This window comes from Molossus molossus, unplaced genomic scaffold, assembly GCF_014108415.1.
Source record: "Molossus molossus isolate mMolMol1 unplaced genomic scaffold, mMolMol1.p scaffold_m16_p_10, whole genome shotgun sequence".
Lineage (NCBI taxonomy): Eukaryota > Metazoa > Chordata > Mammalia > Chiroptera > Molossidae > Molossus > Molossus molossus.
Genome location: NW_023425345.1, coordinates 56,171,518 through 56,184,816, shown reverse-complemented (window position 1 = coordinate 56,184,816; position 13,299 = coordinate 56,171,518). Strand labels below are relative to the sequence as shown.

Genomic DNA, 13,299 nt, shown 5'->3' with positions numbered 1-13,299 from the left:
TGTCAGTAATTAGCAAGATTGAATACCGGTGTGTCCGTGTGTCTGTCTCAGTGATTCTCTTCCTACCTGTAGACTTTAGATAAACTCTTGCCTGTGAACAGAAGAAACTGTGTGTACACAAGTGCTCATGGCAGCATCATTTCTAACAGCAAAAAAAGAACTGAAAACAGGTCAAATGCCCTTAGTAGTCACATGGATTAATAACCTGTGGTACATTGGTGAAACAGAGCTCCACGTCAGTAAAATGAATAGTACAGCAAGAGAGATGATTTGCAAAGATGTCATTTTGAATGGAGAAAAGTAGTCACAAAAGAATACATACAGTATGATTCAATTTATTTAAAATTATATGTACATATTTAGGGATACAGGCCCATGTGGGAAAACCATAAAGAAAAGTGAAGGAATGCGTAACACAAAATCCAGCACAGTAACTATCTCTGGAAGGGAGATTTGGGGATATGTTTGGGAGGGGCCTATATGGACATTGAAGAAACCGGAAATGTGCTATTTCTGATGCCAGGTAACAAGCACATGAAAGTTAATATTATTTTTAGTATTTAAATGTACTATTAGACTTGATATACTTGCATAAGTATATTTCACTGTAGATCTTTCTTATAAAAGCACAAAGTAGCTATGGTGGTAGCGGTATATATCTTTATGTTGATTGAGAAAGTGGAATTGAACAACATAGGAAAATGACATTTTTAATTTTTCCTTATTTTATTAATTCCAGGCAAAATTAGAGCATAGTGATGCAGTTTCACAGATTTGAACTGACACCATCTTATAGTATTTGGGGATGGTGAGTGACAAGAAAAAAGAGTCTATCTCTAGATTGTTGATTGGGTTGATGGTGTGTTTGCTGTAACTATATTAGCATGTACAAAAGGAGCATCAGCTTTAGTGGTGAATATATGGTCACTTTATGCTATATTTGATAGGCTTATAGGAAATCCACATATCTATGCATAGGAAGCAGTTCAATATTTTGTTCTAGGACAGGGTAGAGCCATAGGCCTGGAGATATTAATTTGGAAAACAGACATCTACAGGAAATATGCCGAATGGAAGGCTTGTCTACACAGGAGAGGCCACAGTGGAAGGGAGGGGGATTTAGAATGCTTTGTAAGACTATTAGGGTTTTTAATGTGAATCATTTTATAGCTCATAGAACTTGAACATGGCTAAAATTATCCTCAGACTTTCCTAGTTTGAGAGAATTTATGTTTGTCTTTAACCTTCACAAGTTTCCTTTGAAACTTTTTGTTTGTACTAGTCTTCCTGGTAACTGTTACTTCTTAAACTCGTCTTGGCTGATGGTTTTGAAGTTTAGATAGAACATTATTAGGAAATCCCTTTTTAAATTTTTCATTATTCTTTCAAAATGATTCCCTTACATTTATAGCTTCCAGATTGTATCATAATTTTTCTAGAGGAACTATGAAATGTATGTTCTTTCAGATTTTTAAAGCCTCTTGAAAGAGTGAAAGGAAGGAATACTAAGAAACAATTTAAATTAGGAATATGTTTACTCATGTGATGCCTGCTTTAATTTTTCACGTGACAAACTCATGGTTCTATTATGAAAATATCCTACCAACAATGAGAGAGTGTCTGCAACAGAGGAATTATACACCGACTTTTTTGGTCCAATTAATACCTTTTATAAACCTATTTGATATTACCTGGCAAATTGAAGGTAATTGAAGCCAAAGAAAAACAAATGTCCTTTGAAATGCTTCATGAAAAATTTATTTTTTAAAATTCATGGATGTTTTAAATGTGTTTTTTTTTAATTTTGAAAATTAGTTTTTGAAAAATTATTGTCTATAAAACTTAACTTTTCTTTCAGTATTGACTAATTGAATGGTTGTGTTTCTAATAGAAATGATCTTTCATCTTATTTCTTTTTACATGAATCATTATTATGGGTAAAGTTGCAGATATCAGCTATGATGGTTTCTTCCTACAAAATGGAAGCCTTTTAAATTCTACCAAATAAACATTTAATATATTTGTTGATCCTAGATTATATACAAAACACTTTGCTAAACACTTTTGGAGATACACAGATTAGTAAGACAGACCAATAAGTTGTAAAACAAAACATGTAAGCATTGTTACAACTTCCTCCAGAGGTTAAGTTTAGGATTAAGAATGTTGATAACTAGCCCGGCTAGTGTGGCTCAGTGGTTGAGCATTGACCCATGTACCAAGAAGTTGCTGGTTTGATTCCTAGTCAGGGCACATCCCCAGGTTGTGGGTCCCTAGTGGGGGGCCTGCAGGAGGTGGCTAATCGATGTTCTCACTCATTGATGTTTCTATCTCTCTCTCCCTCTCCCTTTCTCTCTCTCCATGGGCGATGACTCCAAAGAGGCAGGGATATCTCCTAGAACCCAAGGGCAAGTTCTGAAGCTGACACCAAGTGACCAAGTGTCTCTTCTTCTTTTTGTGTACCTGTGTCATTGTTTTTACTTTGCTGTTCAGCTTTCTCTATGGCTCTTTGCATCTAATGAAGATAAATACCTACAGCTCCTGGGTTTTCATGACCATCTACTCTATCCACATAGACTGTGTCTGTATCCCAGTTCTCAAGAAAAAGAATTCAATTTGCCTAGCAAGGCATATGAGATTAAGCACCCTGTTCTAATTCTCCTTGGTCAAGCAGGCAAGATTACCTAATAGTAACATGACTGAGACTGTACCAGCCCTGCGTAACGGTGGTGGTCTTCTCATAGCAGGGAAGCAGGTCTCAGAGACAGGAAAAGGGGCAGACAGTGTGATCCTGCAGCTCAGATAGCAATGCGTGGTGGCTAAGGCCATGGCTTCTGGAGCAAACCTTCTAGATTCATTTCTCAATTCTGCGTCACTGGCTGAATGACCTTGTGTCAGTCCTTAACCTTTCATGCCTACTTATGGTTTTATCTCTGAGATGGGGATGATGATGTTATTACATGCAAATTATTTGAAAAGATCCTGGCAACTTATTAAACATTTAATATGTCTTGGTTATTATTGTATGATGGTGGCCAATTGTAACATATTCTACTTATTGAATACATTAATTTTAAGTTTAGTATTGTCCATCAGTGTTCCAAAAGTGAGATGATCTTTTATTTTGCTAAGAGTTAAATCATTTACAAGCCTGTTTAAAATATTGACAACAAAAAGGGGGAAACAGAAGGTTTTAATAATTGGCTAGTTACTTGCAGTAAGGAGCACTGATTTCCTAGTACACCAGAAATGATATTCTGATTCTTTCCGGTAAGTATAATGTTTATGTAGGAAAAACTATAATAGAGGATATTTGCATAATTATAAAAAAAATAGGAACACTGTTTATTAAGTGCGATTATACAGATGAGGTCATTTAATTTTCTATTGATTAATCACACATTTATTTTTAGGTACATGACAGACGGAGGACTCAACCTGTATACTAGAAGTCTGAACCGAATACCAGACACGGTGACTTCCAGGGATGCCATTCAGAGGGGTGTTCACGATGTGACAGTCGACGCAGACAGGTAATGCCGACAGCCTGTATGATAATGACAAGTGTATAAAGCAATTTCATAAATGAGATACTAGGAGTTTTACAGTATAAACCAAAGGACTTTTATTTTAATATAATGATTATACTGGAACATTTAGAAAACCTAAAGTGGTTTTGCTCTGTATACTGAAAAAAAATGCATTACTGGTGAGAATATTTAACAAGTTTCAGGTTCCATGGTGGCAAGGTGTAATATATCTAAAGCAAAATTGTAAACATAGACTCATATTCTTTACTTAAAAAGAACCCTGGCTGATAAATTTCTTTCAATTTTGATACCCTCAGATGTACCTGGAGGCTGATGATGTAAAGATTGAAACATAATTCAAATGATTAAGTTCAGTAAGCTTGATGCTTTCCTTGAGGGCTTTGTTGAAAGCATACAACTCTTGCTTTAGGCTAATTTCTATTTCATAATTGTTTCAAAATGCTTAAAGGTAGGTGCGTGTGTGTGTGTGTGTGTGTGTGTTTGATATACTAGTTATTATTTTTTCTAGAGATTGTTTTGTCAATTTTACCAGTCACTGCTCTTTGAGAATATTGTCTGTGTAAAGTAATGTTGTAAGATGTGCTTCTGACCTAATTTTGCCCCTTCTTCACCCACAATTGTGACCTTGTTGAGAAGGAAGGGAGTATCCATTGCCAGCACTACTATGTATCAGCACTTAGAGTGGCCCCGTGATTTAGCGTGTATGAAGGGGACAAAGGTTAAGATTTAATGTAACCATATTCTGAAATAAGAACTGTGCTTGCGTTTCTTCTTCACTTGGAATCAGGCACACGGTTACGGTTACGGGGTGTCAGGAAGGCTGGCGTGTGGCGGGGGCAGTAAAGAGCAGGGCCGTCTCAACAGCCTTCTTGGTGTTGCTGCTTTGATATAAAAGAACCCACTGCTTCTACTATCCTCAACCTGCCTAGTCTGTGGGGTGGGGCGAGGAGAGGGAAGGAGGTACCGGAAGAGGGCAGTGTGGGGGGCTCAAAAATCCTAGTGCCTCTGGAAGTCTGGTGGCTGGTGGCGGCCACTCAGGATGGGGCCCGGTGGTGGCTTTGCGGGCTGGCCACCAGGCTGCTTCCTTGTGGCTTCTCGAGCCAGGTCACAGGTGACATAGTGCTGGAGGCCTGGGAAAATCCTGAGCGCTCTGGGGACTCCACCACCGTGGCCGTGAATGGGAGAGCGGACTCCCTGAAAAAGAAGCTCGCCCACCAGTGACCTGGGCCAGCCTTGGGGAGACCAGGTTGGCGGGGGATGGCTCCCCCCAGGGCACTCGGCACTTCCATAGGGGCTGTCACTGGAACTGAAACCCAGGGGCATGGGTAGTGGTCATTGGTGGCCATGAGTGAGCCCCTGGAGGGGATGGCCTTGTGTGTGGGGGGGGGGGGCCTGGCAGCGACCCCTTGTGGGCCTGGGTGGCGGGAAGTAGACTCAAGGCTGCAGAGTTCATTTGCAGAAGAGACCACGGGAGCCCTCTCTGCCACTGAGGTGCAGGGGTCTTTTTTGTCCAGTGCTGTTTATTGAGTCCGTCATCACAAAGAAATGCATCACAAAGAAGAGCTATGTGTGATTCTTTATGCATTTTAGTATAGCCAACTCTGAAGGCTAGACAGTGGATTCTGCTACTAATCTTCCGTTTCTCCTCTATCAAATGCTGCTGATCATTTCACTCCTGTTGCCAAAGAAACAGTGTTGACTCTCATCCCAGTCTTCCAGTCTGTGTGTGTGTGTGTGTGTGTGTGTGTGTGTGTGAGAGAGAGAGAGAGAGAGAGAGAGAGAAGCATGGTTATAAGTGGCTTATGAAACCTTTTCCCATCCCCACTCCCACCCCTCACCCTGAAATCCTCTTCAGCCATTTCGCTCCTTGACCCCTTCTCTTATGTCAACCACCCTGGACTTCCCTCTGCGTTTGGACTGATGTTTTCTCTGCCTGGAGTGCCCTCCGCTACGTTCCTTGCATCATTGCCTCCATCACAACATGTTGGTTGCAGCTCAGTGTTGCCTTCTCAGAGAAGTGTTTTCAGAGCAGTTCAGGTGCATTTCATTTCCAGTCACTTTCCCGGCCATTATCTTACGTCATTTTCTTCAGTGTACACATCTCTTCTTGAATATAGCATACTTATTTCCCTGCTTATTCTATGTCTCCCTGTGACAGTGTGAGCCCGTGAATGCACAATTTTTGTCATTTTATATGTCAAGCCTTTAACAAATATTTGTGGAGTAAATGAACGCGGGAGTGAGTACAGGCTACGCATTCCTACTGGCCAGCCACACCCTCCACTTTGACAGAGAGGCAAAGGATGCCGGGAAAGAGCCGTGACCCCCCAAAAATGTTGTGTAAGAGAGGGAAGGCCTTGTGTGGGAAAATAAGAAGCCGTGATTAGCGGGGAAGTACACATTGTTAGCTGACAGTGGAAAACATGAAAGGAGGGGGAACATTTGTTGGTTTTGGGAAATGAGATTATTGTGGCAGAACCTAGGAATCAATACAAAGGCGACTTATTTTGAAGACAGTTGGGATAATCGGCTCTCTTTGCGGCTTTAAGGCTCCAGACTGGGGCCTGACTAGGGAACCTCAGGTGACAGAAAGATGCAGGTATTGCTAATAAATTGAAGTCTATGAGAGCAGGGGTTCGTCAAGTGTGCTATTCAGACCTGCAGCATCAGCATTACTTAGCAACTTGTGAGGAATGCAAACCATCTGCTCCATCCAAGGCCTACTGACTCCAAAACTGTGGGTGGGGCCCGCAGTCAGCTTTGCTAACCCTCCAGGTGACTCTTCAGTGCTCTGCAGTTCTCAGAGCATTGTCTTAAAATCAACAGAGAGATGCCAGGCCTAGGAAAACATAAACACTTGACATAAAAAAGACATTTTAAAATTTGTCATTTACTCTATTAGCTGTGTTCAGCCAAAGGAAAGAGAATATCAAAATAACACTAATCTTTAAAATAGATCAACTAATGATGCATTTCACCTGAAATAATTGTCTGAGATAGATTCAGTTTTTGATAATTATATGTGTTTTGAAAGAATTATGTAATTTAAGAGATACAGAAGCATACGTTAGTCACTTGTGTATGTTAAACAGCAAAGAGGTTATAGTGAAAACTCCTACTATTAGCAGAGCTAGAACTTTCTCCTTTATTATAGATAAGTCTGAAGCTCTTTTACAATCCTGTAATCAGGATGTAATTCAGGGGGCATATTTAAAAAAATTTTTTTCTTTATTGATTTTGGAGAGAGAGGAAGGGAGAAGGAGAGAGACAGAAACATCGATGAGAGAGAACATCGATTGGCTGCCTCCTGCATGCCCCCCACTGGGGATCAGGCCCACAACCTGGGCATGTGCCCTGGAATTGAACCCGGGTGCATGGGTCGATGCTCAGCCACTGAGCCATACCGGCCAGGCTGGGGTGTATATTTTTTTAAATGCATAGTCTTAAATATCATAGTTGTATAAGTCCTTTTGTTAATTTAAAATACCTCCTTATAGCCCTGGCCGGTTTGGCTCAGCAGTTAGAGCGTCGGCCTGTGGTCCAGATAGACCCAGATTCGGTTCCCGCTAAGGGCACGTACCTCGGTTGCAGTTTGTCCCCAGCCCTGGTTGGTCGTGTGGGTGGCAGCCACTCGATGTGTCCCTTTCACATCGATGTTTCTCTCTCCCTCTCTCTCCCTCTCACTCTATCTGAACAAAAAATGGAAAAATGTCCTCAGGTGAGGATAAAATAAAATAAAATACCTCCTTATATAGGATGTAGTGTCATAGAATTTTCTTAACGTTCTGATATTCATTTCAAATAGCATAGGCAAGGATGGCTACAAGGGAATATCTCTCTGTCAATTTTACTCAAAAAAGATACTGAGAAGTCCTGTAGTTCAAAATGAAACCTCCTTAACTTTATTTAATTCAGTGCTCCTTAAGATTTTCCATCACAGACCCCCCCTGCTTTTTTCTCTACAGTGATATTTAATTTGTTCCTGATATTTTAAGAAATGCTAATTTTGCCTAATTCCCTCACCTGGGAGTAGAATAATAGCACAAGAACTTGGGCCTTTACCTCCTATACTCCACTTCTAGTTACCTTAGTGAAGGTCTTTTAAATAACATGAGAGCCCTGGCCTGTTTGGCTCAGCGGTTAGAGCATCAGCCTTCGGACCAATGAGTCTCAGGATTGATTCTGGCCAAAGGCCGGAATTGGTTGCAGTTCGTCCCTGGCCCTCCTCAGGTCGTGCAGGAGGCACCTAGTCGATGTGTCTCTCTCACGTTGATGTTTCTCTCTCTCTCCCTCCCTCCGACTCTATCTGAAGATAAATAGAAAAATATCCTTGGGTGAGGATTAAAAATAATAATAAATAAAATAATAATATGCAACATATTAGTAATTTGTTCATTTTAGTAAATTGGCAAGTGATAAAGCTTGTGATAGTTCACTGATAAGAACACTTAAAACAACAACAGTGTTTTATTAATTTTTCAAAATTCTTATTAGATGCAAAAATCTGCATCAGTGAAAACGCACTCACATAATGGCGAAGTACCCCACTGGCTGGCTAGCAAGGGGCCTGGTTATTCGTATTGCTATAGGGAAGGTTGTAGGTTCCCCTTTGACCACATCTGGTTCAAGTGTGATGGGCAACAGAGAACAACTGATTTCTTCTTCCCAGCAGGTTAAAATGACCTCAGAGAAAGTAGAAGGGTTTTCAACAGCCAACTGGAGTGCATTTTAAGTATTTTTTAAAATCAAAGACATACTTTCCATATCAGTCCAACAGCAACCACATTTTCTTATTAAGCTATGAGAAGATTACAGAACAGAACTATTCCTTATAGACGTGTCAGGGGCTCTCTGGGAACTTCACAAATAAATTCATAGCACCTAAAATGCATGGGCTTTATCCATTTGCCTCCGGTTATAATGAGGTTAATTGTAACTCACACTTAAAATTGGGCTGTGCTATATTTAAAGAATAATTTTGGGGCATAGGAGGGGATGTTTGTTGTTTTGTCTTTTATTTGTTCCTATTATCATCCTTACACTGACTTCTATGCTAACATTAACAAATATTTGATTAATAAACATATAACTTTTTATGTATTAATTTTAGAGGGAGAGGAAGGGAGGGCAAGAGAGAGAGAGAGAAAGAGAAAGAAGGAAACATCAATGTGTTGTGCCACTTCTTTATGCATTCATTGGTTGATTCTTGTATGTGCCCTGCCAAGGGACTGAACTCACAACCTTGGTGTATCAGGATGATGCTCCAAACAACTGAGCTACCCTGCCAGGGCAATAAATATATAACTACCTAAGTGCCCGACAGTATAATAACACCTTGAATAAAAGTAAAATAAATAATAAGGATAAAAGGCCCAGAGTTTAATGGTCAGAGAGAATAATGTAAACAAAAAAATAAAGTGATAATAAAATTGACCAAGTAATAATAGATGTATATACAGAGTACCTTGGAAGCACCAAAGGGAAATAAATAATAATTTCTACCCTGAAGACTTCAACCAGCAGTATGCATTAAGTGCGCCCGTAAAGAACGTGTAAGACTTTTTGACAGGTAGCCTGGACGAAATCAGAAGGAATGCGAAAGGAAAAGCAGAGAAGTGTTGAAGAGTTTGGTTTAAGGAGGTGATAAAGAAAACAATAGGTGGGCAGTAGTTAAAGCCATAAAAACAGATTTTATAAGGAACTTTTGCAATAGGGGAAAAGAGACTGCAGTGTAGAACTGGGCTTAATTTTGAATATGATAAGGAACAGTGGGGATTTATAGCCAACAAGCAGTATGTGGGAGTCAGTGGATGGAAAATTATTAAGAGGCTACATCGGGGGGGGGGAGGGGTTCTTGCTGAACCCACTCTACAGGAGTCTTGCTGAAGGTAGGCCAGGCATGATCAACATCTGAGGGTCAGGGATGAAAAATTTGAGCAGATATTGAAGGTGATCAGATATCAAGGGTGGGGATTCTCTCTGAACTGACCTAGCAGGATTCTTACTAAAAATGGGCATGGAGGCCCAGTAAGGTGCCAAGATTAAAGCTAATGTAATTTTGCTAGTGCCCTGGGAATATGGGCAGGGATTACAAGAAACAAAGGATCTGCAGGGCCATTCTACAGTGTGCGGACCTGTAGGTGATTCTTTTACTAATTTTAATTAGTATTTTTAAATTTCAAAGCAAGAGCACATGGTATAACCATTGTACTTTAAAATGGAACTCTTCCAGAGCAAACATTGAAGAGGGATGATGCCAAGACAGGTAGACTAATTAGGAAGTGACCGTAAAAGTCCAGGTGACAGAAGATGAGCACCTGACTGAAGAGTGGACATGGACGCACCGTTTCTAGAGGAAACTGGGTTTGGTCGATGTGTTACACTGCTAGGACTGTCATCACAAAAGACCACAGGCTAGGTGGCTTACATGACAGATATTCACTTTGTCACAGTTCTGGAGGCTACCAATCCATGATTACAATGTTGGGAAAATTATTTTCTGGTGAGGGCTCTCTTCATGGCTGGTAGACAGCCACCTTCTCCCTGTGTTCTCATGTGGCTTTTCTTCTGTCCTCTCTCAGGGTGACAGAGAGAAATAGCTCCTGTCTGTTTCTCTTCTTATAAGGACACCAGTGGTATTGGAATAGGGCCCCACCCTTGTGACCCCATCTAACCTAATTGCCACAGTAAAAGCTCTATCTCAAATTGGAGGTGAGGGCTTCAACACATGGATTTTGGAAGCGGGACAAAAGTTGGTCCATATCACTGTGTAATGCTCAGGTGGTTTTATTACTGGAGATATAAGTTCTGTCACTGTATAAGTACTAGATTAAAGTAGTGAGTATATAAATGCTTTAGAAGCTCAAATCATACAGGAATCGGGAAGATCACATACAATGAATGAAGCAGAAGAGAGATAGTAAACAGGACCACTCCAGAGGGGGAGGCACCCTGTGGTCCACAGGTGCTCCCTGTAGAAGTGTCAGCGTGGAAAGGAGGGCTCAGAGTGGCCAAACCATTAGATTTTTCAAGTGAAGTCAAGAGTCTAGGCTTTTGTGAGAAATCTCCTAATTTTAAAACATTGTTAGCTGTCTTAACAGAACTATGCGCTCAATAGATAATTAAACATACACATTTCTTCCATGGCAAATGATCTACAAAATCACAGAGAAGCCTGTATATAGTAAGAGATAATGAGCGTTCTCACATATGGTCATATACATTTCCTAGGTCCCAGAAAGTTCCCCACAGAGGTGCTGGTGCTGGTAACCTGCTGCATGCAATGAGAACATACCAGTTATGAGAAGCTGGCCCACCAGGTGCAAAACATTTCCAAGTGTTTAGTGCAAGACAGGACAAATCTAAGATCCATTCCCCGGCCACAGCATTCCTTGGTGGAGCCTCAGGCCTGCCTGTGTCCTGTTATGGCAGTAAGGAATTAATTTTGTTTAAACCACTCTATGAGTCAACACCGTACAGGCTACGCACATCTGTATCTATGATGTAGGAGAAAACAAGCCCTGGGAAAGAACCCTTGACATTTAAAAAGTTAATAAATATAAAAGTAGCCATTGAAGAGACAAATCAGCTCTAACACGAAGATGAGGAATACACAGGGTTCACTGATAGCTTTGAGATGGAGAGAAGAGGCAATAGGCAACAATGCCGAATTCCATGGACATGTGTAGGTAAGTGAAGAAGGTTCATGCCAAAAAATAAAAAGAGCAATATGAAATTTAGCATTTAAAAGTTAGAAGTCTCCTGGATGATTAAGCAAGGTGTAAACAACAGCCTGAATTACTAAAATAGAGTGGTCATAGAAGTCAGAACTTAGTTATGTAGGTGATGTATCCCGGTGGTCATAATGATGACTGAATGAATGAGTCTTAGAGGAGAGGACGACAAAGCTCCGGATACCAAATTATGTATTAAATATGGACAGAATTATACAAAATGCAGTAACAAAGATATTTTTTTATGTCTATTCTGGATTGTCTGTTATACTGTTATCTAAATTATATTTCTAAATTTAGTGAATAGTTGATTTCAATTATAAGCTAATAATTTTTACTACTCATGTTTCAATTGTTTTTTTGCATGTTTAATTATGACTTTTTGAAAATATAAATATATAATACAGCATAGAAATGATCATTTTTGTATTGTAGTAACTGACAAATTGGTTTGATTTTTGATACTACAATCCAGATCTGAAATCACAGTTGAGGAAGGAATTTGCAGAAGGCCTAAGGCATTGTTGTGATTTGACATGCCTCTCGGGTTATTAGTCATTACAATTCTTAATATGTCAGGGGAAACCTATGTCCAAACATCTACTCATACTGAATTCTTGGATGGGATTGGGGAGAGAAAATTTTCCTCTACCCTCTTAGGTTTAGTGTTTGGGGGTGTGCAGATTATCAAGAGAAAAGAGAGCTTTTTTTTGTTCATCTATGTGTGTGGTTTCTCACATAAAATGTGATTCAAGCAGGTGGTTAGAATTTGGGGCTCATCTTAATAGGGAAGGGAAGTGGGTCAGGGTCACTTATAGGAAAACAAATTACTTTTTGGAAAGGTAGATGGGCTCTTTGAAGGAGAGATGGAAGATATGATAGTTTTGTGACAATGTCTGTTTAGGTGATTTCTTATCCCTACTCCTTGTCTCTGGTGATAGGAGGCAGTCTTCTCTGGCTGTAAAATTCTCAAGGAGAATTTTTGTGGTATGCTCTGTTTCTAGGCAGATATTTGAGTTCAGAAAATAAAAACAAAAGAAGGCCCAACTCTTCGCAGTGGTATATTTTGGACCCTTCACCTTAAATCTACAGTTGTTATCAATGTGTAGAAAATTTCACTGAATCCAGAAAGGGAGTGATGACAAATTCTTGTAAAATGAGGTGGGAGTCAATGCCAAGCGAGGGAGGCCTTTGATATTTCCAAGACTTCACTAAGTAGAAGAAACGCAGACAAAAGAGATTTTCCTAAACCACCAAGCAACTATCTCCAGGGCTCAGCTTCATGATGCTTGTCACTTAGTCGGTGTACACTCTAATAATTCATTCTATTCTTGGCTGATTTGTTCCAGCATACTCACGGAATCAGTATATTCCCACATCTTAAGTATTTCCTTCATTAGCTTACTGGCTTTCCATAGTAATTGAAAGCAAACACAGAAAAGATGAATAGGCTGAGATGGAAATAGATAAAGTAAATATAATTATTTCATTTAATAATTAGATGGCCTGCATTTTTTCTCTCTCATGTCTTTGCTTTAAATAGAGAGACACCAGAGCAAAACACTGGGGAAGTAGAAACTATTTTTTCTTTTGCTCTCTCCCCTTCACCAACACAGGCTTGTGCACCGATGCTGAACTTTGGCCCAGTTCTCAGAATTAACTGACCTCATTATAAATAATCTAATTAACTTCTAATATTTTTTAAGTGATACTCCTCATAGAATTAATTCACACTGTAAAATTGAGAAACTACTCTCTGCCAGGCACTATCTCAATCCCCTGGACCCTGTTCTCAGAAGTCTTAATTAGAAGGATATTAGAATAGGGATTATTAAAGCCTAAAAGAAATTGAGACTCAAAAGATACTTGGATAGTTCAAGTAGCACAAATTGTGGATATTTTAGGTTGGGATACCTTTTAATATCTTTCAAAACTATATACAGGTGGCTCTAAGGTCTAGCTCCTTGGACCTAGCTCCTTAGTCTGAAGAATCTAGTCCTTTAAGACTGTGCTTG

The 13,299-nt window shown here is 39.9% G+C and overlaps 1 protein-coding gene across 3 annotated transcripts in view; it reads left to right on the top strand.

Moving 5' to 3' along the window:
- The window catches only part of NAV3 (neuron navigator 3), a 332,922-nt gene that overhangs the window by 191,219 nt on the left and 128,404 nt on the right, over nucleotides 1-13,299 (top strand). For all 3 annotated transcript variants that reach the window (XM_036251933.1, XM_036251934.1, XM_036251932.1), the window contains exon 12: nucleotides 3,414-3,533. In XM_036251933.1, the coding sequence (XP_036107826.1) occupies nucleotides 3,414-3,533 (120 nt within the window). The remainder of the gene's footprint in view (nucleotides 1-3,413; nucleotides 3,534-13,299) is intronic.